This window comes from Pleurodeles waltl, chromosome 6 (genome assembly GCF_031143425.1).
Source record: "Pleurodeles waltl isolate 20211129_DDA chromosome 6, aPleWal1.hap1.20221129, whole genome shotgun sequence".
Classification (NCBI taxonomy): domain Eukaryota; kingdom Metazoa; phylum Chordata; class Amphibia; order Caudata; family Salamandridae; genus Pleurodeles; species Pleurodeles waltl.
In genome coordinates this window covers 965,739,121-965,764,697 of record NC_090445.1, presented here as the reverse complement: position 1 = coordinate 965,764,697, position 25,577 = coordinate 965,739,121, and the positions used below count along the sequence as shown (strand labels likewise).

At 45.9% G+C, this 25,577-nt stretch overlaps 1 protein-coding gene across 2 annotated transcripts in view; it reads right to left on the bottom strand.

The window, feature by feature from the left end:
- Positions 1 to 25,577, bottom strand: part of BTAF1 (B-TFIID TATA-box binding protein associated factor 1) — a 927,996-nt gene that overhangs the window by 380,319 nt on the left and 522,100 nt on the right. For both annotated transcript variants that reach the window (XM_069239796.1, XM_069239795.1), the window contains exons 20-21: positions 9,814 to 10,240; positions 2,208 to 2,398 (exon numbers count right to left, since the gene is read on the bottom strand). In XM_069239796.1, the coding sequence (XP_069095897.1) occupies positions 2,208 to 2,398; positions 9,814 to 10,240 (618 nt within the window). The remainder of the gene's footprint in view (positions 1 to 2,207; positions 2,399 to 9,813; positions 10,241 to 25,577) is intronic.

The window sequence follows — 25,577 nt, the reverse complement described above, 5'->3', positions numbered from 1 at the left end:
ATGTGGGGAAGAGGTGTTTTTTTTTTTTTCTTGCAAAGGATTCTGGGTAACAGAACCTGGTGAGAGCCCCACAAGTCCCCCCCATATTGGATTTCCCTAGGTGTCTAGTTTTAAAAAATGTGCAGGTTTGGTAGGTTTCCCAAGATGCCAGCTGAGCTAGAGGCCAAAATCCACAGCTAGGCACTTTGCAAAAAACTGCTCTGTATTCTTTAGGAAAATGTGATGTGTCCACATTTTGTTTTGTGGCATTTTCTGTCCCAGACGCTAGGCCTACCCAGACAAGTGAGGTACCATTTTTATCAGGAGACTTGGGGGAATGATGGGTGGAAGGAAATTTGTGGCTCCTCTCAGATTCCAGAACTTTCTGTCACCGAAATGTGAGGAAAAAGTGTTTTTTGGGTCACATTTTGAGGCTTGCAAAGGATTCTGGGTAACAGAACCTGGTGAGAGACCCACAAGTCAGCCCATCCTGCATTCCCCTAGGTGTCTAGTTTTCAAAAATGTGCAGGTTTGGTAGGTTTCCCTAGGTGACGGCTGAGCTAGAGGCCAAAATCTACAGCTAGGCACTTTGCAAAAAACACAGATTTCAATGTAAAAATGTGATGTGTCCATGTTGCATTTCTTGTCGCGAGCATTAGGCTTACCCACGCAAGTGAGGTACCATTTTTAATCGGGAGGCTTGGGGGAACACAGAATAGCACAAGTGTTATTGCCCCTTGTCTTTCTCTACATTTTTTACTTGCACATGTAAGACAGTGTGTAAAAAAGACGACTGAGAAATGGCCTGTAATTCACATGCTAGTATGGGCCCCCCTGAATTCAGAGATATGCAAATAACCACTGCTTCTCAACACCTCATCTTATGTTCATTTTGGAAATACAAAGGTTTTCTTGATACCTATTTTTCATTCTTTATATTTCAGAAAATGAATTGTTGTATACCCAGCATAGAATGAAAACCCATTGCAAGGTGCAGCTCATTTATTGGCTCTGGGTACCTAGGGATCTTGATGAATCTACAAGCCCTACATATCCCTGCAACCAAAAGAGTCCAGCACACGTAACAGTATATTGCTTTAAAAAATCTGACATTGCAGGAAAAAGAGTAAAACGTGGAGAAAAATTGCTTTTTTTCAGCTCAATTTCAATTATTTTTTTATTTCAGTTGTTATTTTTTGTAGGATCTACACAAATGACCCCTGACTGAATTCAGAATTTTGTCTACTTTTCAGAAATGCTTAGCTTTCCGGGATCCAGTATTTGTTTCACACCCATTCCTGTCACTAACTGGAAGGAGGGTGAAAGCACCAGAAATAGTAAAAATTTAGTATGTCCCAGTAAAATGCCAAAATGGTGTTGAATAATGTGGTTTTCTGATTCAAGTCTGCCTGTTCCTGAAAGCTGGGAGGATGGTGATTTTAGCACAGCAAACCCTTTGTTGGTGCCATTTTCAGGGAAAAAACCACAAGCCTATTTCAGCAGCACTTTTTCCCACTTTTTTTTTTTTTTTTTTTTAAATGAAATTTTAGCTGTATTTTGCCTAATTTCTTGGTCTCCTCCAGGGGACCCCTCAAACTCTGGGTACCTTTAGAATCCCTAGGATGATGGAAAAAAAAAAAAGGACACAAATTTGGCGTGGATAGCTTATGTGGACAAAATGTTATGAAGGTCTACGCACGAACTACCCCAAATAGCCAAAAAAGAACTCCGCACTGGTGGGGAAAAGGCCCAGCAGATAAGAGGTTAATAGAAAGGAAAAGGGACAATTGGCCTTTGTCTAGCATACACAAAGGACCTCCACAAATTAAATAAAATGAATAAGGACTGTTGCATATTTTACAATTAAAAGCCAGGAAAACAGGTTGAGGAAGACATCCCGCAGCTCATGCATGATTTTTTTTATCACATAATTACACAGTGTGTGGGTTAAATAAATAAGGAACTTCTAATCTGAACAAACAAAATTTCACCTACAAAACTAAAGAGCTTCTTTCTACATTGCATATTAATTCAGGAAAAATTATACATTAAACAATACCATACAAAAAATAAAACCTCCAATTGTTCATACCAATGATTATGAATGAAAAACTTGGTATCAAATTTGACTTTAATGAATAATAATGTGGGGCTAAACGCCATCCACAAAGGAAAAAATGATATTTTATTTAAAAAAAGCTTATTATGAAACGATAGCAAGTATGTACCTCATCAAGTTCTGGAGAGAGGCTTCCACTGCTCCCTGATGAGAGGTCTGTAATTTGGTTTTTTGCAGCCTTTGGTGTGGGGCCCCGCCGACTTGTGATGGCAAAGGCAGCTTGCTGGTGCCTGTACAGCGTTATGATACCTCTGTACTTTGACACAGTATGATGCAATCCGTCCTTGTCAGAGTTCGGTCCTGATACGGAGGCCACAGGAGGGTTGGGGAGATTGAGAAAGGGTAAGAGCGTGAAGAGTATAAAAAGCAGACTTAAGTGGCATACATACATGCTATCTATTAGCAATATTCAGGATCTGTTGGGCAAGTTAATTACCTTTGGTTGCCCCTTATCTGGTAGAGACTCTGCAGATTCCTTTCCTTTGAATTCTCCCCAGGCATCAGACTAGATCTGGAAGATTTGTGAGCAGTACCTCTGCGTGCAGTTAGGTGGCATTGATCGGCTCTGCGTCAGTCGAAGTCGTCCATGCTGGATACAATGTTACAGGTCCTGTATAAGAACCACCCAGGCACGCTGACGTCCGTTTCTTTTCACAACTTTCCCCACCAGAAGCGCACAGCCGTGAAGAACACAGACTACTGGATTGTCAAACTAAGGCCCTGAAAGGGGAGTACTTGCCCCTAGAAATCCATTCGCAGAGCAGGTAGGATGTGCAGGTCGGTAAGAAATCTGCAGCTGTAGTCTATACTAGATAAACGTTAACAAAAGGTAAGTAACTTGTCCACCTGACAGACTTCTAGCTGCAGATCTCTTACCTTTCTATAGCTACCCAAGCAATACCATCCTCAGAGGTGGGTCTGCAAACCATGTTCAGAATAGAAAGTCCTGCAGGACTAAACGGGCAAAGTGCTCACCGCTACGGACCTGGCTGTCCAGGAAGTAGTGATTGGTAAATGTGTGCAGAGATGCCCACGTTGTTGCCTGACAGATGTCAAGGAATGGAACTCCACAAGCTAATGCAGTGGTCGCATCTTTAGCTCAGGCAGAAATAGTGCACAGACGCTAAGGGGCTGGTTTTTGGCCAGTGCGTAGCAGATCTTAAAGCAGAATAGGACCCATTTGAAATGGTCTGTGTAGGAAGGTGCTACTGTAGGCATGGCTACCCCTCCATTTTTTGCCTAATGTTGATGCCAACTTTGACTGAAAGTGTGCTGGGATACTGCTAACCAGGCCCAGGACCAGTGCTCTTTCCCAAAATCTGTACCTTTTTTCTCACAATTGGCACACCCATGACACACAGCTAAGTCCCTTGTAAAAGGTACCCATGGTACCAACGGCCCTGTGGCCAGGGAAGCTCCCCAAGGGCTGCATCATGTATTGTGCCACCCTGGGGGACCCCTCACCAAGCACATGTACACTACCTTTGCAGTGTGTGTGCTGGTGGGGAGAAAAAGACAAAGTCAACATAGGCCCCCTTTCAGGGTGCCATTCCCACAAACCACTGCCTGTGGCATAGTTAAGTCACCCCTCTAGCAGGCCATACAAACTTAAGGATGAGTGCAATATACCACAGGTGAGGGCACAGCTGCATGATCAATATGCCCCTACAGTGTCTATGCCCATTCTGAGACATAAGTGCAGGGTAGCTATATTGAGTATATGGTCTGGGAGTTTGTCATCACGAACTCCACAGCAACATAGTGGCTTCACTGAATACTGGGAAGTTTGGTATCAAACTTGTCAGCACAATAAAACCCCTACTGATGCCAGTGTGGGATTTATTGAAGAATGCACCCAGAGGGCATCTTAGCGATGCCCCCTGTACGTTAGTCAACTTGCTAGTGCAAGACTGACCGGTCTGTGCCAGCCTGCCACTTTCAGGCAAGTTTCTGACCACGTGGAGTGAGAGCTTTTGTGCTCTTGGTGGTCAGAAACAAAGCCTGTCCTGGGTAGAGGTGCTTTACACCTCCCCCTGTAGGAACTTTAACAGCTGGCGGTGAGCATCAGACTCAAGCCTTGGATTACAGTGCCCCCAGGGCACTCCAGCTAGTGGAGCTGCCCATCCCCCGGACAAAGCCCCACTTTTGGCAGCAAGTCCAGTGGAAAAATTAGGGAAAACAGGGAGCAGTGACCACCCCAGCTAGGACCACCCCTAAGGTGTCCAGAGCTGAGATGACCCCCCTCCCTGCAGAATCCTCCATCTTGGTTTGGTGGACAGTGACCAATAGGGTTAGGTTTGGCACCCCTGCCCAAAGGGAGTGGGCACAGGAAGGGTGTAGCCACCCACAGTAGCCATTAGCTACTGCCCTCTGACCCCTGTAATGCCCCTAAATCTTGTGTTTTAAGGGCCTCCCTGAACCCAGCTCACCAGATTCCTGACGACCTGATAAGGACTGCATATCTGAAACGACCCACAGAGAAGAAGGAAGCATCAACTGACTTGGCCCCAGCCCTACCGGCCTGTCTCCATTCTCCAAAGAACCTGTACAAGAACAGCGACGCATCCAGCGGGACCAGCAACCTCTGCCAAACTCGAGGACTGCCCTGCACCCAAAAGGACCAAGAACTCCTGTGGACAGCTGCCCTGTCCAAAGAAGTAACAACAACCAAGGACTCCAACCCCACTCCGAATGTGTGAGTCCTGAGCACTCTGCAACTGACGTCCATGGCCCGTGTCCAGGTGGCCCTACCAGCTAGACAGGATCCCCAGGCGGTTCTGAGCAATGCCCACCCGGGTTGACCTCTCCATGACAACGCCTGCAGAGGGAATCCCGAGGACCCCCCTGAATGCGAAAGCTCTGGATGAAGATATCCAATGCCTAAAGATGCACTGCGCACCCGCAGCCCCCAGGCTTTGGAGATCCAGACCGCCTGTGCAGCAACGTTCAGCAGACGGCCCTCCTCCCTGTCCAGCCTGTGGTTTGCCAGAGATTACCTCCTGGACCTCACTTGCAGCCTGTGAGTGACCAACGGGCCCCCTCAGAGAATCATTGGAGACCAGACGCCTTGTTTGCACCCTGCACCCAGTCGCCCCAGCGCTGCTGAGGGTATATGTTATGGTGCCACCTTGTAGCACCCCAGTGCTCCTCTAAACCCCCTAGGTCTGCCTTCCGAAGACGCAGGTACTTACTTGCCTGCAGATCTGAATCAGAGGGCCCCCAGTCTCCATGTGAGCCCATGTTCATTTTGCCTCATCTTTGACCTCTGCACCAGGCTGGCCCTGTGTTGCTGGTGGTGGGTGTTTGGGGTTTAACATGAACCCCGACCTGCAGAATTCCTAACCACCGGAGACTGGAATTTAAGTGTTGTACTTACATGCGAATCAATCTAACTTTTCTTCCCCCCAGGAACTGTTTCTGAAAATTGCACTGTCAAACTCTAAAACAGATAATTGGCAATATTTCAAAAACTGTATAACTTATTGATTAAAAAAAAGTGCTATTATATGTGTGAAATACGAGTCTACTGAAGTACTTACCTGCAACTTGAATCTTGTGGGTCTAAAAAAAAAAAGAAAATATATTTTTTCTATATAAAAACCATTAGTTTGGAGTTAAGTCATTGAGTGTGTGCTTCTTCTTTTGCCTGTGTGTGTAAAACAAATGCTTTTCACTACCCTCTGATAAGCCGAACTGCTCGACCACACTACTATAAAAGAGAGCATTAGTATTATCTACTTTAGCCTCTGTGGAACGCCTGGACTCTGTGCACATTAGATCTCATTTTGATATAGTATATACAGAGCCAGCTTCCTACAGTCTGCTTCTGCACTGCCTGACCATTTCTTTGTACCCACATACCCTACAAAGATGGTCACCCACCTGGAACTTGTATAATCAAGTTGGAACGCCAACATTCTTTTTGGGTCCTGATGGTAGAGTCTCATCTTCCTTAGAAGGATGTGGTTGTGCATAAAAAGAAGGCAAGGTGATGGACTGGCCTACATGAAAGGGCATGACCACTTCTGGCAGAAAACAGGCCCTATTGTAAAGTACCTCTGTCACTTTAAATGGTGTCAATGCTTGCAGTTCACTCACCCTAAAGGAAGATGTAATTGCCACAAGGAGGGCCGTTTTCAAAGTGCTAAGCCTGAAAGGAGAATTGTGAAGAGGCTCGAAAGAAGTGCACATCAGAAAGGTCAAAACCAAATTCAGATCCCATTGGGGCATAATGAATGTGGATGGAGGAAAAAGATTTGTAAAGATCTTTGAGGTACCCAAGTCTAGGTAACCTTAAAAGCAGAAATTGACAAATGCCATTTAAGAGTGCTCAGAGTAGAGTCCTGCTGGGTAAGGGAAAGGATAAACAGGATCTTAGAGAGAGGAGCATAAAAAGGAGTTAACCGACTTGTCTGTGCACCATGTCACAAATTTCTTCCGACAGGCGTATACCGTCTTGATGGAGGGACGCCTGGCTGCCAAGATTATGTTACAGACTTCGGGAGGAAGGTCAACAGCTGACAACTGCCACTGCTCATTCTCCACACAAGAAGACAGAGTGGACAGGTTCGGGTGTAGAACCCCTCCTTGCTGCTGCAGTCAGATCTTCTTGAGAACTCTGGGCAGAGGTGGTGTGAGTGAAAAGGCATACAGGAGGCCTGAGTTTCACCCAAGACGAAAATAGTCTCAGAGCGACTGCCGCCTTGGAAACTGCAACAAGCAAAACTGCCGACATTGTGCATTCTCAGCAGAGGCGACAAGATCTAACCAAGGCTCTCCCTACTGCTGAAAGAGACCTTGACCATCTTTAGATGGAGACGCCATGTATGATCCACTACTAATTTTCAGCTGAGTTTGTATGCTCTGGGGTTCAGAGAGCCCAACAGATGTTGAACCACCAGGAATTATGCCCTGCTGTTGCTGCCACATCCAGAGCCTCTTGACAAAGGGTCAACAACCCCACCCGCCCTTCTTGTTGCAGTACCACATGGCAGGGGTGTTGTACGTGAACACCTGCTCCATCTTTTCCCTTGACAGTGGGAAGAAAGGCTTTCAGTGCCAGCAGGATCGCATGGAGCTCTGACAAGCTATTGTACCGTCCCATTTCTGCCGGAGATAGAGTGTCTCAGATCGCCACCTCTCCCAGGTGGCCACCCCCTACCAGGAGTGACATCTGTCACTACTGTTCAATCTGGTTGGGGAAGGGAGAGGGAAATGCCTCTGACCCAATCTCGGATCATTAACCATCAATGCAGATCTTTCACAGTTCCCTCTGAAATCTGAACCTAGTCAGATTCCCCTGATGCTGCGCCCACTGGAACTTCAGGTATCAAAGCAGAGTCTGCATGTTCCATCTGGCATGGGGTCAACAGCAGGATGGAGACCTTGAGGCCCAGCAGCCTCAGTCATTCTCACCGAAATCCAGGAGACAGGCTGAAACATCAGAATCATAGCCTGAACATCCTGGACTCGCAGCTCGGGAGGATAGGCTCAAAACTCCACTTTGTCCAGAACAGCTCTGACGGAAAGAAGCATCTGAGAGGGAGTCAGGTGTTATTTCGGCATATTTATAGTAAACCCCAGCAAATGCAAGAGATCAGCTATAGTCTGGAGGTGGGAGATGACAGCCTGGGGCAAGCCTGCCTTTAACAGCCAGTCATCGAAATAGGGGAAAACTGAAACCCCTGATCTACACAGATAAGCTGGAGCAATCACCTTTGTGAACACCTAAGAGGTGCTGGTAAGGCCAAAGAGGAGCACGGTGAACTGAAAGTGCTCATGGTTTACTGCGAACCACGGGTAACGCCTGTGGGTAGGCAGGACGGGGATATGAAAATAAGCGTCCTGCAAGTCCAACTCTACCATCCAGTCTCCTGGGCCCAGGGCAGACCGATCCCTAGCCAAAGAGAGCATCTTGAACATCTCTTTGAGAAAGAGATAGAGGGACCGAAGGCCTAAGATATGGTGGTGGCCCTTGTCCTTTTTGGAAACCAGAAAGTAGCAGGAATAGAAACCACATCCTGCTTCTGCCCAGGAACCCTCTCTATGGCTCACTTGGCCAGGAGAGATGCAAATTCCATGTGGAGAAGGGACAAATGATCCTCAGTCATTCAATTGTAGAATGGTGGCATGGAAGGAGAAGTAATTTCGAAGGGGAGTAGTCCCTTCGAACTATCTGCAAAACCCAGCTGCTGGACGCAATGGTTTGCCAGCAGAGCAGGTGATGGTGAAGTCTGCCGCCAAGTGGCCCAGGGCAGAGGTGGTGATGGAGGTTTGGGGTTGTTGGGTGGGGGGAAAATCACACTAAAGAGGAAGAGGAAGCTGCAGAGTGGTATGGGGGCGAACTGATCAACCTCAAGCCACCTCACACACAACATTGGTGGGTCTCTCTGCCATGAAGAGGCTGAGCAGCATGCACAACACAGTAGCTGACCAGGAATGGGTGTGGTTGGAGGACCCTCCGAAATGCCAGAGGTCCTCAGCCAGGCGTGGCGCCTCAGGGCCACTGTCAAAGAAACCGCTCTTTCTAGGGAGTCAGTCGTGTCCAGTCCACAATGAACTGCGCACTTTGCCTCATCTCTCCTGTCAACAACAGCCTGAAAAAGTATAGCCTGGGCCCCCTCCAGGACCTGTGGCAGCACTTGTGCAACTGCATCCCACAGCATATGGGAAAAACGGGCAAAAAGACATGCAGTGTTCACGGACCACAATGCAAGACTAGCAGAGGAAAACATCTTCCCAAGTGAGATGCTTCCTCATCTCATTGGCTGACAGACGAGGCAAGGTTGAAGAGTGCTTTGACTTCTTGCATTGTTTCTTATGCCTCATCTTACCCAATGGTCCTGAGGACTTGGAGTAGGTCGAAGGTGACTTTGGACTACACAACTGATCCTGGGAGATTCCTCTCGACCAGGATCTCTATTCGAGCGCTGAGTTGTCATCAACTTCAGAGATCCCCCCCCCACTCAAAGCATTCTGATGCGTGGCCAAGCACTAGTAGCACAACTTCAGGTTGTGCTCCAGACACCGAAGACACACAAGGGGTGGATCTGTCATGACCACGGTCCAAAGACAGGACTCACAGGGCCTGAATCCAGTCTTCCTGGAAGATACCCCTTGACGCACCAGGAGTAAACTCAAGAATACACTCAACAAAAAGTATTAAAAAAAAAAAATAAAAAAAAAAAAAAAGCCAGTCAAAAAGTGACTTAGGGGTGGCTCTCTTCAGATCAGAGCTAGTTGGTGCGGAAAGACAAGAACTGATGTCAGCATGCCGGGGAGGCGCCTATATAGGAACCGCGACATCATATCCGGCCGGACGACATGGATGACGGACGTGGAGCCAAACACCACCTAACGGCGCTCCGGGGCACAGCTCATGGAAATCTGTATCCAGTCTAACTCCTGGGGAGAATTCAAAGGTAAGGAATCTGCAGCTAGAAGCCTATCAGATACAAATGGAAAGATCATCCAAAACAACTTTAGTTTTATTAGCTTGGATCGGTGTGACAGGGTCAATTAAAGAAAACTGAATGCTCAACAGTATAAGTTGTGTGAAATCTATTTGCACACAGCTTACACATTTAGAAAAATAAATTCAAAGGAAAGAAAAAAAAACTCAAGGTGATCTACGAACATGTCAACTATTATAGTTAGGTTTGTTAAAAAATACATATTTCTATACAATGTGAAAATAAAAGGAAGTTAAGACGCACCTTTAGAATTCTCATTACTGCTCTGAGGTGGAGCTGGACATGCTACAGAGGGAGTAAGATGTGGATCCATGCACAGGGAATTACAGAGGTTTTTTACTATCTTTGGATTTGGACAAGGGTTTCTGGACATACACTGTTGAAGGAGCTTTGCAATGCATAAAGCGGCATAATTTTGCACAAGTGTATTCTCTTCTCTTTTAACAGTTTCCATCAATGGTTTTATGACTGGATTGAGTTTCTCTGGAAGCTGTTCCATGTTCACAATGGCACATGCAGCAAACATGTGGACTCTAAGTTGCAACACCTGCCATTCCTGGTTGGTTTCCATAACTGTAACTTGGACCTGCTGACGTTTGCAGTCTAAATGTTGAAGAAGATTTGGACTGATTTCAACATTTGATGCGAGTTCACTGAAAACAGTGGTGACCTATTGAAAAGAAACAAAATAGTTTGATGAATAGTAACTTGTATATCACGTTTACAAGCAATATTCATTCAGAAATTATAAAATGATGCCACAGCATATTAACCTACATATTTTTCATCCAAAAGTGCAGTTATGTAAGTCTGTGTTTTGTAGAGCAGTAAAAGACTTACCTGAGCTCTCGGCCTTTTGTCCCACCTGAAAAACGGACTAAAATGGCACTGAGGTCTTACAAGCACTATTGCTTTATGGAGGCGAAAAAAGCTTATGCACATTCTTCATACAGTCACAGTATTTGCATTTCATAGGCAAAGCACAATCACTAATTTGGGCTTTGAAAACATTTGCACCATAGATTCTTTCAGGTCATATTTTGGTTATCCCAGCAAAGCTCTACAGAAGACGTCATATGTCAGATGACAGCAAAACGTTGCTGTCAGCTTGTTTACATCACATTTACAAAAACTGATAGATGGGTGGATGAAAAGGAGCTTTGTTTTAGAGAACTGCAGTTAGGGACTTCGTGCAACAAGTCTTTTGAAGAGAGGAAAAAAAGGAAAGCAAGTTGCTGTGGTCTGCTCTTCCTCCGTCGCAAGTTGTGGGGGAATTATTTGTATGCCGAAGGCACAACTACAATGTTTCTCAAAAGTAAGCAGTGAAAGCCAATAGGTCTCACCTATGCAAAATCTATTGACTTTGCCAGTGTCTTTTAGCCATGCTGCACAGCAAAGTTAAGAAAAAAATTGCAACAATTCTGTTGCAGACAAGGCACATTCAGAGCTATCAAAAACAGCCTTCGTTTGGCCGAGTTAAACAAGTTAATCCATTTTATGCCCTTTAGAATTTGCGCAGCAAGGACTGGGTGAGTGGGGTGCTTGGGGTTCCGGGGGGAGAGGGTGAATACACTAACTCCATCTTGCAGAGTGTCTGAAAAGCTTACACCCAATAGCATCGCCCACAAACCAGCAAGGACTAAAACAAACCTATGCAAGAAAAACAAGCCTTGGTAAAGTCAGAAGTTCTTCCCTACAAGGGTTATTGGCTTTGTCGATGTTTTAGCCATGTTGCACAGCAGTGCAGTTGTTGTGCAGCATGGCTAAGATAAGGGGGAAAAGGGCAGCGAAGAGGCAATCTCTGAATGCGGTTTGTCTGCAACAGAAGTGCCCAGAAACAAGACAGTCACAGAACTTAATTAAGATGTCCCCCCAAAGCACGTTATGCCTTTGAAGGACAGACTTTCAGGTAATAAGGCCTTACATGCGAGAACTCACAACGAAGGTTATCACACCTATCCGTAATAGTTCAGTTTTTTTTGCACATTAATATAGTGTGAACACCACCTGTAGGTATTTGAGCGCTTTACATGAGCACCAGTTATATTACAAGAGATCACATTCATTAATAAGGCAGGGGGAGATTAAATGGTTTGCCCACATAGGGGGGTTATTCTAACTTTGGAGGAGGTGTTAATCCGTCCCAAAAGTGACGGAAAAGTGACGGATTTACCACCAGCCGTATTACGAGTCCATTATATCCTATGGAACTCGTAATACGGCTGGTGGTATATCCGTCACTTTTCCGTCACTTTTGGGACGGATTAACACCTCCTCCAAAGTTAGAATAACCCCCATAGTGTGTTGACTGCCAGACTCGAACCTGGTTCCCAATTTTGAAAGTCTGGCAGCAGTGTCACACCATTAAACATGTTCTCTTAAGCAATCTAATGCATAGATTTTTTTTTAAAAGAAAAAGGTAGGGGACTAACCATGTTAGGCAGTATGTAAGTGAGATCATGACCCAAGACATCATGGGGCGTCACATCACAGCATGTTACATCGCATGTGGCCTAACAGGAAGTGGTATCACAAACCATGATCTCACAGGAGGTGACCTAAGAAGTGACATCAAATCTTAACACCTCACCCATAAGTTTAACAGGACTATCAGGAGTACATCTGAGCGCATTAGAAGATTTAACAGATGAGATTTTGCTTTGGCCTATAGCAAAAAAGGGATGCAACCAGATGCAAAATCTGGGCCTCAAAGTATACATTTATTTTTTTTAAACACTTTCACAATGAAATTGGCAACAAGGAGAAATTTGGCAGTAAATCGGTTTTGTTTAATTGATTGCAATGTCTACATTTTAAAATATTTTATGGAGTCAAGGCACCTAGCCTGCTGCTGCTGAGATTTCTGTGTGCCTAGTAAATGTCAGGGTATAGGAATAACTGTAAGATAACTCTCCAGGTTAATGTAGTTGCTAGAGAGATCTGTGTTTTGGTTCGTCCCAGTTTTGAATCAAAGTAGCATAAAAGGTTAACGTGTCTCCCGCAAAGCACATCAATTACGATGCAGATGACAGATTTATTTTATGCAGCTAGGTAAATGGGTTACTGCTTTGAGCACATCATTTTGTTGCTTCTAGTTCATAAATTTGAATCCTGATAACACAGTGGGCTATGAAGGACATGTGACTCCTACATCTTTTAACCCTTTCTGCCTCATAACACATCCTGTATTGATTTACATACTTACATGATTTATTGTCAATGTTTAATGTAAACGTGTGATTGAAAGTGCTGAGAGACATCCTGCATTGGGATGAGCAGCACTATAAAAGAAATAAAAGAAAACAGTGGTATTTAAATTATTTGTTTAAATACTGGGACAGACCAGCACATCTGACAACCTTACAGTGCATGCATATCTCTTCAGTACAGGAACTGAACTAAATCAAAACCATGCTTCTCTTAAGTACTTGTGAAGTAATAAGCTGTGTGCCTTTGTTTCCCCTCTATTTCATTTGGATCTAGGTGTGAGGCTCCAGATCGCTCCCAGCCAGGATACTCGAACAAAAAGAAGCCTGATGGCCACTCAACTTCAGCCTGATGCTGCTAGGAACAAAAGCAAAAAACATGGAGGGGCTGCTGAATGAGTCCTGGAGCCTGAGATTTACACCAGGGCGAAATCAGCATGTTTCAGTGAGGCCTAACTTCTTGGCAGGGTGATGTGAAAATAGTGGGTGGACGCTGTCTACCTGCGTGTACCCCCGCCTTGAGTCCTGATGCGATCGTGTTAAACATAAAAACCTCTCTAAAGACTTTGTCAAACCGATCAAGCATTGACACTCCCATGACATTACAAAGATGAACTCTGCTTGGCATAAATCATCCTTTTTTATCATTTGCCGCCGACACTGCACCATTATGGTGCGTGCGCCTGTATTAAAAATGCTAATGTAATGATATTGCAATAGGGGGACTGCATTTGTCATGTGCTCTCCCTGACTAATTAAATCTGGGAGAGTGATAATTAAAGAGTACAGCAGAGTGAAACGGAGTCACTCAGTTTCCAATGTAATGTACAGGCTATGATTGGGACCAACTTTTTAATGTTGGCCCAGTCAACAGGTACAAAATCTAGAGTTTTAGGGCAATCATCCAATAAGTCGAAAGCAATATTTAGTGCAGGGAATGTGTCACCCGTTTTATTCATGTGTTTTTGAATGCGAATGAGACTGTCAAATTTCCTAACATCGTTTACATGGTTCTTCCACAATGATGGGGAACAAGCAGCGACGACTGGGAAATAAAAAAAAAAAAAAAACACACAAAAACACTCAATCTGAAAGCAAGCAGTGGCAGGACACTATTGATTAATCAGTACTTGATTCAAGCTTCAAGGATCAGTCTAACAGAATAAGATATAGTGAAACTAATAGCTGCCTGCCAATAGGAAGTGAGGAAAATGTTGAGTGATATCGAAACCAACCAATAATAAGTAAGTGGCAGGCTCTAGGCTCTTTTAAAGGTAAGTTAGCAGCTGTCAATCTCTGGTTCGAAGACGCTCTGAAATAAGCGACTCCTTCGCAGAATTTTTAATATTAATAGGCTAATAAAGCGTATATGGATAAAACAAAACGTAAAATTAGATTTTTTAAAAATTTTATTGACAAATTCTGTAAATGTGAAGGAATTTTGAAATTTGAGGCTAAAAACTAAGTTGGTGCCCTTCGATTGATTTTTTAGGAGCAGTGCGAATGCCTCAAACAGAATACAGTCTGGAAGATCGGTGGTCTCAGTCAAATTTAGAAAAGCCCTAAACTTTCCATGCAAATTCCCTTTTTTTTTTTAACCTACTTGTGAATTAAATAAAACAGTTCAATTTCTGTGGATTGTTTAAGGATCAAATCATCAAAACAGCTTAAGCTAGGATTTCTGGCTTCCAGTAATGACTCAGTGAGCGTTACTGGATTTCAGTAATGATTCCGTGGGGGTCCACAGAAGGTGAAAGGTTAAGTGCCATTGCTATAGAGTGCTCCCATTATATATTTTTACCTAAACTGGAACCGTTTCTATCAACATCCCAAACACTGCACTCTAATTTTCCACTTTGATCAACACAATATAATATAAAGGTTCACATTAATTTGAATCCTCTCCTCCCTCCTCTCACTATCTACATATTCTAAACACAATATTTTTATTTTTACAAACTAAACTATTCCACCATAGGTCGCTTTCATGTTCTAACTTCACTTTTCTTCATTCTCCCTTTTGTTTTTAGTGCTTTGAAGTGTCTTCATGTTTGCAGCCATGTATCTATGCTACCATGTATATGTTGCTACCCACCTCCTTCATCCCAACCGGCCTCTTTCTTTTTTGCGTATTTTACACTTTCTACGCACATATAATAGTACTGCACACTGTATGCTTACTCACAAACATTTCCTAGGGTATAATAGGTATTTGTATTGGTCTTCTAACTTGTGTCAAGTAGTATTTGTTTAGCTGCAAGACCAGTTACTTCACAAAAGTCTTCACATCTGGATGGTGATGGACTTTCATATACTCTTATATGTACCATTTAATTTTTACTATTGTTTGTAGCCTGATAAAGTTGCATAGATAAAATCTTTGCAAGGTGCATCACTGTCGCATTTTTTTTTTTTAAATAGAAAAACTTTATTGCGATTTTACAACTTACAAGCAAAACAATTGCTCTAGTCACTAGTGATTTACTTACAAACGAATCCACTAATATGATAAACTCCCAAATCAAGTCCCCCATTGTCCCCCAATCACACCGGGTAATACCCGGGCCCCGTTATAACCTTCTATTCCATGATAGTCCCACTATTTCTTCCAATCTTTGTTGTATTTGTGAGAACAGCCCCTTGCTTCATAAATAGTTTCTTCCAGCTTGCCACACCAGTCCATACCTCTCGTCCATGTCTCCACCTAGGGGGCGGTCCACTGCCGGGCTCTATCTTGGTTATTATTGTTCACAAGCTCAATAGTGTTCTGCCCCCCGCCCCCAAGCCCAGCCACATCATCCAGGATACCCTGTAGTGTAATTTGCGTATGAGCTTCAATGGGGGATCCCACTACAGCTGAGAGAACATTTAAAAAGGCAGTCCAATAGGCATGTGTCACGGGCATTCTCAGATCACATGAAAAAAGTTTCCCACGGGATCCTGGTAACAGGTTGGGGAGTCCCGAATGGCAGCATTCCAAATGCGAAGGGGTGTCAAATATGCTTGGTGTAGATATTTGAACCATACCAGGTGCAATCCAGCAGACGTCACCAGGACAGAGGGGGAGTTGAGGGGTGATCAGCAGAGCGAAGGTATAGGTCTCTCCAGTCAACTTCATCCAAAGCTCCCACCCAGCCTTCCCATTTTTTCTTCAGAGGATCCAACCATACAGGTGAGTGCACCACTAATGACCTATAGATCTGAGACAATCATCTCTTGCCCAGGTGGCTCATGAGTAACCTGCCTACTGAGTGGCTATATTCAGGAATATCTCCCATTTCATCACGAAAAGTGGAAAGGGCATGATGAAGTTTTGAATAGCAGAAGAACTAGGAGGTCGGCATAAGAAAATCTGTTCTAAGATTTTGAAAGGACTTCATTTGGCTTCTTTGCCAAATAACTCCTGTAGGAAAGTGCCTCTTGACATGGTCACCCCCCACTTTTTGCACAGTTTGTTGCAATTTCGTCTTAAGGTGCACTGGGTCCCTGCTAAACAGATACCCAGTGCCAGATCTCTTTTCCTAAAACTGCACAGTCATTTTTGCCAACTGGCAAATCATTAACTACCACTATAAGGGCCATATGTACAAACACTTTTTCCCATAGACACAGAATGGGTAAAAACCTTTGCTGCATCTGGCCCTAAGTCCCTAATAAATGGTCCCCCTGGTACCTAGGGCATGGGGTACTAAAGGAAGGCCTCTGGGGGCTGAGGCATGAATTGTGCCACCCTAAGTGACCCCTTCACTAAGTGCACACAGTGCTTCTTTCGTAGGTTGCGTGTCTTGGTGCAGACCTAAAAAGAAACAACATGGCACGCAGCCTGTGTGCCCTGTCCCCTTTACACTGCATGCAATATATGTAAGCCACCCCTCTAGCAGGTCTTTGAGTCCTAAAGGCAGGGTGCATTATATTACATATGAGTGCATAACTGCAGGAGCAGATATGCCCCTATGCCTTTGTCGATTTTCAGACATGGTAAGTGAACAGTGAGGACAATTTAAGTACATGTGTTGGACACTGGCCATTAAGAGTTCCCCAGTTACATGATGGCTTCACTGACAATAAGGATGTTTTGTATCAAACATCTCACATTAATAAATCCTTGCTGAATCCAGTGATGGATTTATTAATTCATGCACTCAGAGGACCCCTTAGAGGAGCCCCCAAGAAAACTTACCAACTCCTAGTGTGGGAACTGACTGGTCAAAACCAGTACAGCCATCTTAGAAAGAACTCTGGCCCCCTGAGGAGAGAGCTGATGCTCTGGAGGGCTCAGAACAAAAGCCTGCTCTAGGCAGCGATGTGACCTCCTCTCCAGGCAGGATGGACATTACAGGCCAAGGAAATTCACAGGCCTTGCCACCTTTGAAATGCGGCATAGACCTCTCCAAATGGCGGAGGAGGCCGACCCCCAGAAAATTAGGTAAATTAGGCAGAGTGACCACTTCATTCCAGTCCCACCCCTAGGGTGGGCAAGCTGAAGTAAAAAACACTTTTTAAATCCCTCTATCTTGCATGGAAGGAATTAGGCCAATAGGGTTAGGGCTTTGCCACTTCCCAAAGGAAGTGGTCATATGAAGGGTGTAGTCACCCTAAAGGTGACTAGCCCATTGCCTACCACCTGGCACGTCCTGCAACTCCCCTAAATTCAATATTTGGAGGGCACTCCTAAACCCTAGAATCAGATTCCTGTCGACCTAAGAAGAGCCGGACAAGTCGCCCAGTAGAGAAGACTGAAGACACCAACTGATTTGACCCCAGCCCTATCGGTCTGTCAGCAGCCTTCAAAGAAACCTGCACCCAGAAGACGACTGTCCTGCAGCCCAGCAACCTCCAAAGCCTTGGGAGGACTGCCTGCCTTCAATAAAGAGCAAACACTCCAGTGACCCTGTCCAGAACAAACCATCTCTAAAGAACAAGCCTGCTGGAGGAACTGAGAAACCTGACACCCGAAGTGACCACTGCACCGGACACTCCCAGGCCCGAGTCTAAGTGTCCCACCAGTCCAGTGAAGAAAGCCCAGCACTTCTGACCAACAGTCTACTGTGGGCTGACGCCTGACGGATTCCCCAGTCACACTTGCAGCCTAAATCCAAGAACACACCCTGACCGCGATCTGCCTGGTAAGCTGTTTCCGATGCCAAGAGACCCCTGTACCCAGAGCCCCTGGGTTTGGGGAGCTGGACCGTCCGTGTCCGTAAGATCCCTGGCATCTCAAATTACCTGGGTAGCTGTGGGTTGACCTCTACTGGCCTCCTGAAGAGAGCCTTCAGCCAGTTACTGAAAGTGATCTCCTCCATTGATTAACATTGGGCGTCCAACGCTGTGTTGGCACTCTGCACCCGGCCGCCCCTGTGCCGCTGAGGGTGTAAGTTTGGTACTACCTTGTAGCTCCCCTTGTACTTACCTCAACTCCAGTAGTCTCCAGGTTGCCTGACTCTGCTGTACTCATTTGTAAGCAGCGCTTCAGAGGATACCCCAGTCTTCATTGGATAACATTGGGCCCCTGATGCTTTGTTGGCACTCTGCAGCTGGCTTCCTCTGTGCCGCTGAGGGTGTAAGTTTGATGCTGTCTTATGGACCCCCCGGTGCTCACCTCAACCCCCAGAGACTTCCAACATTGCTTGTACTTACCTGGGAGCAGCATGTCTTAATCTCACCACCCCCTCTCAGTATCCATTGATTAACATTGGGCACCGACTCAGACTTTGACCCCTGCACCCCATGCCACTGTGGGTGCACTCTTGGTACCAACCTGAACCTTGCCCAGTGCTGGTCCGAAACCCTGAAGACTGAGATTGAAAGTAGAGTACTTACCTGTGAAACTGCATTATTGTTTTCCTCCAATAGAATAACACTGAATACTCTGAAAATTGCTCTGTCGAGTTTTGCTTAGCCCTTAAAATTCTTTGGTTCAAAGCATACATAAAAGCAACCGTTATTTTTCTATAACGGTCTCAGATTTATTGAGTGTAAGTCTCATTTATTGCCTCTGTGAGTACAACAAATGCTTAGCATGACCTAACTACTCTGCCACACAACCACAAAAATTACTATACCTATCTAGTTCAACCTCTGCAAACCTTTGGGGTCCCACTGAACTACCTGCAGAGTGTACTTCACTTTAGTGCACTATGTAGCGAGTCAGCTTCCTACACCTATTTTCGATATTCCTATAGACTCCTAGTCCCTGATCCCCCCAGGGTTGACACCTGGGCCCATTCATCTGCCCACCCACAGTGGAGTCTTCAGCACAAGTCTACGGTTCCACCCCATTCGTGCTCTAAACACCACCTTTGGGGATACAGGAGGTGAGAGAAGCCCCATATAGAACACTCAGATTATCCAGACGCAGCATGGCCAATTCTCTCCATAGGTGGAAACATCCCATCCTCCATGCAGCCAATCATTTATGTAGAAAAGTTCTGTCCACCAGTAGTACAAATGGACAAGTTACTTACCTTTGGTAAAGCATTATCTGGTAGAGACTGTCTAGCTGTAGATTCCTTGACCAGGCGTCAACCTGGAGCAGGAAACTTTTGCAGAGCAATACTCCTTGAGTGTGCTGTTGGGTAGATCGATTTGGCTCTGTGTGGTGTCAGCACGGAAGTGACGTTAGTCACCAATATGGGCGTCACCCAGGCGCATGGGCATCACTTTCTTTAATCACAACTTTCCATTTCAGTAGCGCAGAGCCATGATAAGAACTGGTGCATATAGGTGTCCAAACTAGAGCCCTGAAAAAGGGATCACCTAACCTAGTAAACAATTCCACAGAGCGGGGATGCATGGGTGGGTGTAAGGAATCTTCAGCTAGATAGTCTATCAGATAATGTGTTACCAAAGGTAAGTAACTTGTTCATTGGATAGAGACTTCTAGTTGCAGATTCCTTACCTTTGATTAAATACCCAAGCCATGTCCTCCTGGTGGTGGACTGATGACAATGTTTTCAGACTAGAAAATCCTGCAGGACCGAATGGGCAAAAAGCACACCCCTGCCGACCTGACTGTCCAGGCAGTAATGTCTCGCAAACATGTGCAAAGACGTCCACGTTGCTGCCTGGCTGATGTCCACGACCAGGATTCGACAAGCCAATGCTGTGGTCGCAGCTTTTCCCTTGGTGGAATGGGCCCTCAAGCCCCTGGGAGGCTGCTCCTTAGCCAGGGCGTAGCAGATCTTATTACAGAGAACGACCCAGCGAGGAATGGTCTGCTTTCGTCCTGCACGACCCATTTTTGCTCCCACATACCCCACAAAGAGTTGGCTGTCCACCGGAAACTCTTTTGTGCAGTCAAGGTAGAACGACAACACTCTTTAGGTCCCGCTGGTGAAGTCGCTCCTCTTCCTTAGAAGGATGTGGGGGAGCAATGAAGGTGGGCACGGTGACAGTCTGACACAGAAGGAATTGGGTTACCACCTTAGAAAGGAAAAAGGCACCGATGTGTAGAACTACCTTGTCTGGGAATATCGTGAGATATGGTGGCTTAAATAAGGCCTGTATCTGACTCATCTTCAGGGAGATGTTATTACCACTAAGGAGGCTGTCTGGAAAGAGCAGAGAAACCGCCCTTCAGAGTGCCCAGCGCAGAACCCCGCTGGGCAAGAGAAAGAATGAAAAGAAGAATGTCAGATAGAGAAGCAGAGAGAGGATCTACAAACATCTGTAGAGGTTATCTTTCAGCAGGCATATAACATTTTAGGAGCACCTGGCTGCCACAATAATGTTACAGACTTAGGGAGGAAGGTCAAAAGCTGTCAATTGTTGCTGCTCAACCTCCATGCATGAAAAACGCAGAGTGAACGGGTTCGGGTGGGGAACCCTCCCCTGCTGCTGCAACAGAAGAGCATCCCAAAGGTACAGCCTGACAGGAGGATAGATGCTCATTTTCAGAAGTTCGGGATACCAGACTCTCCATGCCCAGTCTGGAGCCACAAGGGTTGCTTGGGCCTGGTCATTCTTGATCTTCGTGAGAACTCTGGCATGAGTGGCATGGGTAGAAAGGCATACAGGAGGCACGAGTTCCACTTGTGACGAAAAGTCGCTGAGCAATTGTCGCCTTGGAAACTCCTACTTGCAATACTGCTGACATTCCGCATTCTCTTCGGAGGTGAATAGATCTAACCAAGGCTCTCCCCACTGCTGAAAGACATTGCACCACCTCCAAATGGAGATGGCACTCATGATTCGCTAGGCATCGACGGCTGAGTTTGTCTGCCCAGGGTTATGCCCTGCTGTTCCAGGGCCTCTTGACAAAGGGTTAACGACCCCCACACCGCCCTGCTTGGTGCAGCACCACCACATGGCAGTGCTTGTTGTCCATGAAGACCTGCACTAACCTCACCTTGACAGAGGGAAGAAATGTTTTCAATGCTAGTCGTATCGCCCTGAACATCAACATGTTTATGTGGCTGCACCATCCCAGGAGAGATGCATCTGTCACTACCCTAATGTCTGGTTGGGGAAGTGAGAGGAGTCTGCCACTGACCCAATTGCAGTTCGTAATCTACCACTGCACGTCTTTCGCACCTCCGAGATCTGGACCACATCAGAGATTCTGTAGGAAAGTAGCACCTTTCTGACATAGTTACCCACACCTTTTACCTGGTGTCAGTGTGTTTATACTATAGTACACTGGGATCCAACTAACCAGGACCCCAGTGTCCGTGCTCTCTCCCCTAAATTTAGTTGGTAACTATTTCACAACCAACAATTGGCATACTAGTTTACATTTAGTTGGTAAATGTATTCCACAACCCACAATTGGAATATTAGTGTACCCCTGTAAATCCCCAGTATATGGTACTTAGGTACCCACGGCATTGGTACACCAGGGGCTCCTCATGGGCTGCAGTTATTTATGCCAGCCATGGGAGCCCATGTAAACTGACTACAAGCCTGCCATTGCAGCCTACGTGAAATGGGGCAAGCACCTTTCACCCTCGATTTAAGGATTACCTTATATCATGGTCACTGCACTCTGACCCTATAAATCACTCCTAAGGAAGACCCTTCAGCTCATGGGCAGGGTGCATAGTTCTAAGTGAGCATGAGCAGAGGTGTCTCTAAAAACCCCAGACTCGATTTTTCTGGGCTTTTGTAAGTGCAAGGAAGACATCTTAGTGGATACTGGTCAACACGAGTGGTCCAACTACATAATGGCTTCACCGAACCTAGGAATGTTTGGTATCAAACATGTTGAAATCATGCAACTACACCAATTCTAGTATTAGTTGCATGATACCATGTACTCTGGGGGTTCCCTAAGGGATCCCCCATGTCTGCCTGTTGAGCCTTGCAGGATCTGCTTGCAAGCCTGTGATGCTGCCAACCCCAAACACTGTTCTGCCCTCCTGCTCCTAACTCAGGTAGGGGGAAGGCAGAACAAAGGATTTACTTGTAAGGGAGAGGTGTGGCCATCTCTCCTTTAGAAATAGGTCACTGGGTTTGGGGTGTCTCTGAGCCTCAAACTGCTTTGAAGGGCACATTTGGTGCCCTCATTGCATAAACCGATTTACTCCAGTGCAGGAACCCCTGGCTCCTGTCCTACAGCGAAACCACACAAAGGAAAGAGGAGTGACAACCCTCTGTCCAGCTCCTCCCCTAGGGATGTCGCCAGAGCTCTATCAGGTGGCCACTTGATTCTGCCATCTTGGTAATAAGATGAGCAGTGACCTCTGGGAGCATCTGACTGCTTAGTCCAGTTGGGTAACGCCCCTGACCTCCCCCACCCCCCATAGGTGGGTCACTGCAGAAAGTGTCCAACTCCCTTCCTGGGTTACGTAAGGGCTCTCCCGGGGATGGAACACTTAATTCATCTGTGGATTCATCTCTGGAACCATCTAAAGACTCTCTCAAGACACTTCTGGAATCTGGACACTGGAACAGCTGCTGGACATCACCAGGACACAAGACAAGATTGCACCTAGTAGGAGGACTGCTACTGTAACTTTGCCTCCATGCATTGCAAGGACTCTGCAACCTCGATGGCAGTGCATCCTCCAGAGTCAGAAGGACTCTGCCTGCACTTAGGAAAGCAAGAAAGACTCTCCCTTGGAGAGAAGGAGTCACTAACCTGCATCCGCAGGCACCTCAGTATTGATGACTGGGTAGTGGATCCTGCTTCCCATAGACTCTTCGAGGCTCTACAACAGGTGGTATTTTTGTGGCTCTCCAGAGGTCGGACCTGTCTTCTTTGCACCCGAGACGTCTGTGGTCCCTCGCTGCAGCTGCTTGGCTGGGACCCCTGTGCACCACGTCCATTGTTGCCAAGGCTTGTTGGCTCTTTAGTCCGAAGACCACATCACTCCAAGAAGCGCCAGCCACTATCATCACACAGCTCCAAGAATGACATCCTCCTTGCAACGAGCATCCCTCTTTGCAGTGCTGCCGAGGCATCCCCTCGACTCCCTGTTCGTGCTGCTAAGGGTCATTCTGTGGGCTCCAAGGATTCTTGCTGGCTCTCCTGCTTGCTGAGGGCTAGCCTCAACTTACCTGCAAAGATTGACTCTCCTGGACCTTGCTGGTCCCCTAATCCTGCAACACTCAGTGCAACACTTTCTTGCATATGCCAAGGCTTTTTTGTGGTTCTGCTGATCATTGACCCCTCTGCAATCGGAGACAACTGGCTTGAACCTTTCTCGTACAAACGAGTTTCCTCGAGTCTCCTCCGGGTTCCTGGGAAGGGTCCTAAAGAACAAGTTACTTACCTTCCTTACCTTCAGTAACGCATTATCTGGTAGTGACTATCTAGCTGCAGATTCCTTACCTTAGAATTTCCTGGCATCAGCTTGGAATCCGGAATTTCTTACTGAGCAGTACCCTGCGCGTGCTGCCGGGTGGCGTCATTCGGATCCGCGTGGCATCAGCGTTTTTGGAGCTGTCTGATGCCATGGTCCTCCCCAGCGCACGTCCGTCCTTTTACCCACAAACTTCCACACCAGAAGCGCAGAGTCATGGACGGAACTAACAGCTTGTCTGTGCGCAAACTAGGGCCATGAAAGGGATAAACCCTAACCCTATTTAGACATATCCGCAGAGCGGGGAGGCATGGGTGGGTGGGTCGAAGGAATCTGTAACTAGACGGTCATCCACCTGGAATTCTTTAGTGTAGTCAAGGTAGAACGACAATGCTCTTTTTGGGTCCAGTCAGTGGAGTCGCTTCTCTTCCTTAGAAGGATGCAGTGGAGTAAAGGTGGGCAAGGTGATAGTCTGGCAGTTGTTACTCCCACAAAAAAAGCTGTCTTGATGGTGAGCAGCTGGAGGGGACAGTTGTGTAAAGGCTCAAAGGGAGCACACGAGAAATGCGAGGACACGATTTAAGTCCTATCGAGGCATAACAAAGGGCATGGGGGGGGGGGGAGGGAGAACATATGTGCAAGCACTGTGAGGAACCTATGTACAATTTGGAGATTTGAAACGTGAACGCTGATCAGGCAGTCAAAGGAATGCCAATAAGGCAGAAGGATTGAGAGTACCCAAGGCAGAACCCTGCTGGGCAAGGAATAGTAAGAAGAGAGGGATGGCAGAAAGAAAGCGGATCAATAGATCTTTATGTACAATAATATACAAAGCGTTTCCAACAGCAGGCGTATACCGTTTTACCTATGTCCAGCTACATACAGGGAGTGCAGAATTATTAGGCAAGTTGTATTTTTGAGGATTAATTTTATTATTGAACAACAACCATGTTCTCAATGAACCCAAAAAACTCATTAATATCAAAGCTGAATATTTTTGGAAGTAGTTTTTAGTTTGTTTTTAGTTTTAGCTATGTTAGGGGGATATCTGTGTGTGCAGGTGACTATTACTGTGCATAATTATTAGGCAACTTAACAAAAAAAAAATATATACCCATTTCAATTATTTATTATTACCAGTGAAACCAATATAACATCTCAACATTCACAAATATACATTTCTGACATTCAAAAACAAAACAAAAACAAATCAATGACCAATATAGCCACCTTTCTTTGCAAGGACACTCAAAAGCCTGCCATCCATGGATTCTGTCAGTGTTTTGATCTGTTCACCATCAACATTGCGTGCAGCAGCAACCACAGCCTCCCAGACACTGTTCAGAGAGGTGTACTGTTTTCCCTCCTTGTAAATCTCACATTTGATGATGGACCACAGGTTCTCAATGGGGTTCAGATCAGGTGAACAAGGAGGCCATGTCATTAGATTTCCTTCTTTTATACCCTTTCTTGCCAGCCACGCTGTGGAGTACTTGGACGCGTGTGATGGAGCATTGTCCTGCATGAAAATCATGTTTTTCTTGAAGGATGCAGACTTCTTCCTGTACCACTGCTTGAAGAAGGTGTCTTCCAGGAACTGGCAGTAGGACTGGGAGTTGAGCTTGACTCCATCCTCAACCCGAAAAGGCCCCACAAGCTCACCTTTGATGATACCAGCCCAAACCAGTACTCCACCTCCACCTTGCTGGCGTCTGAGTCGGACTGGAGCTCTCTGCCCTTTACCAATCCAGCCACGGGCCCATCCATCTGGCCCATCAAGACTCACTCTCATTTCATCAGTCCATAAAACCTTAGAAAAATCAGTCTTGAGATATTTCTTGGCCCAGTCTTGACGTTTCAGCTTGTGTGTCTTGTTCAGTGGTGGTCGTCTTTCAGCCTTTCTTACCTTGGCCATGTCTCTGAGTATTGCACACCTTGTGCTTTTGGGCACTCCAGTGATGTTGCAGCTCTGAAATATGGCCAAACTGGTGGCAAGTGGCATCGTGGCAGCTGCACGCTTGACTTTTCTCAGTTCATGGGCAGTTATTTTGCGCCTTGG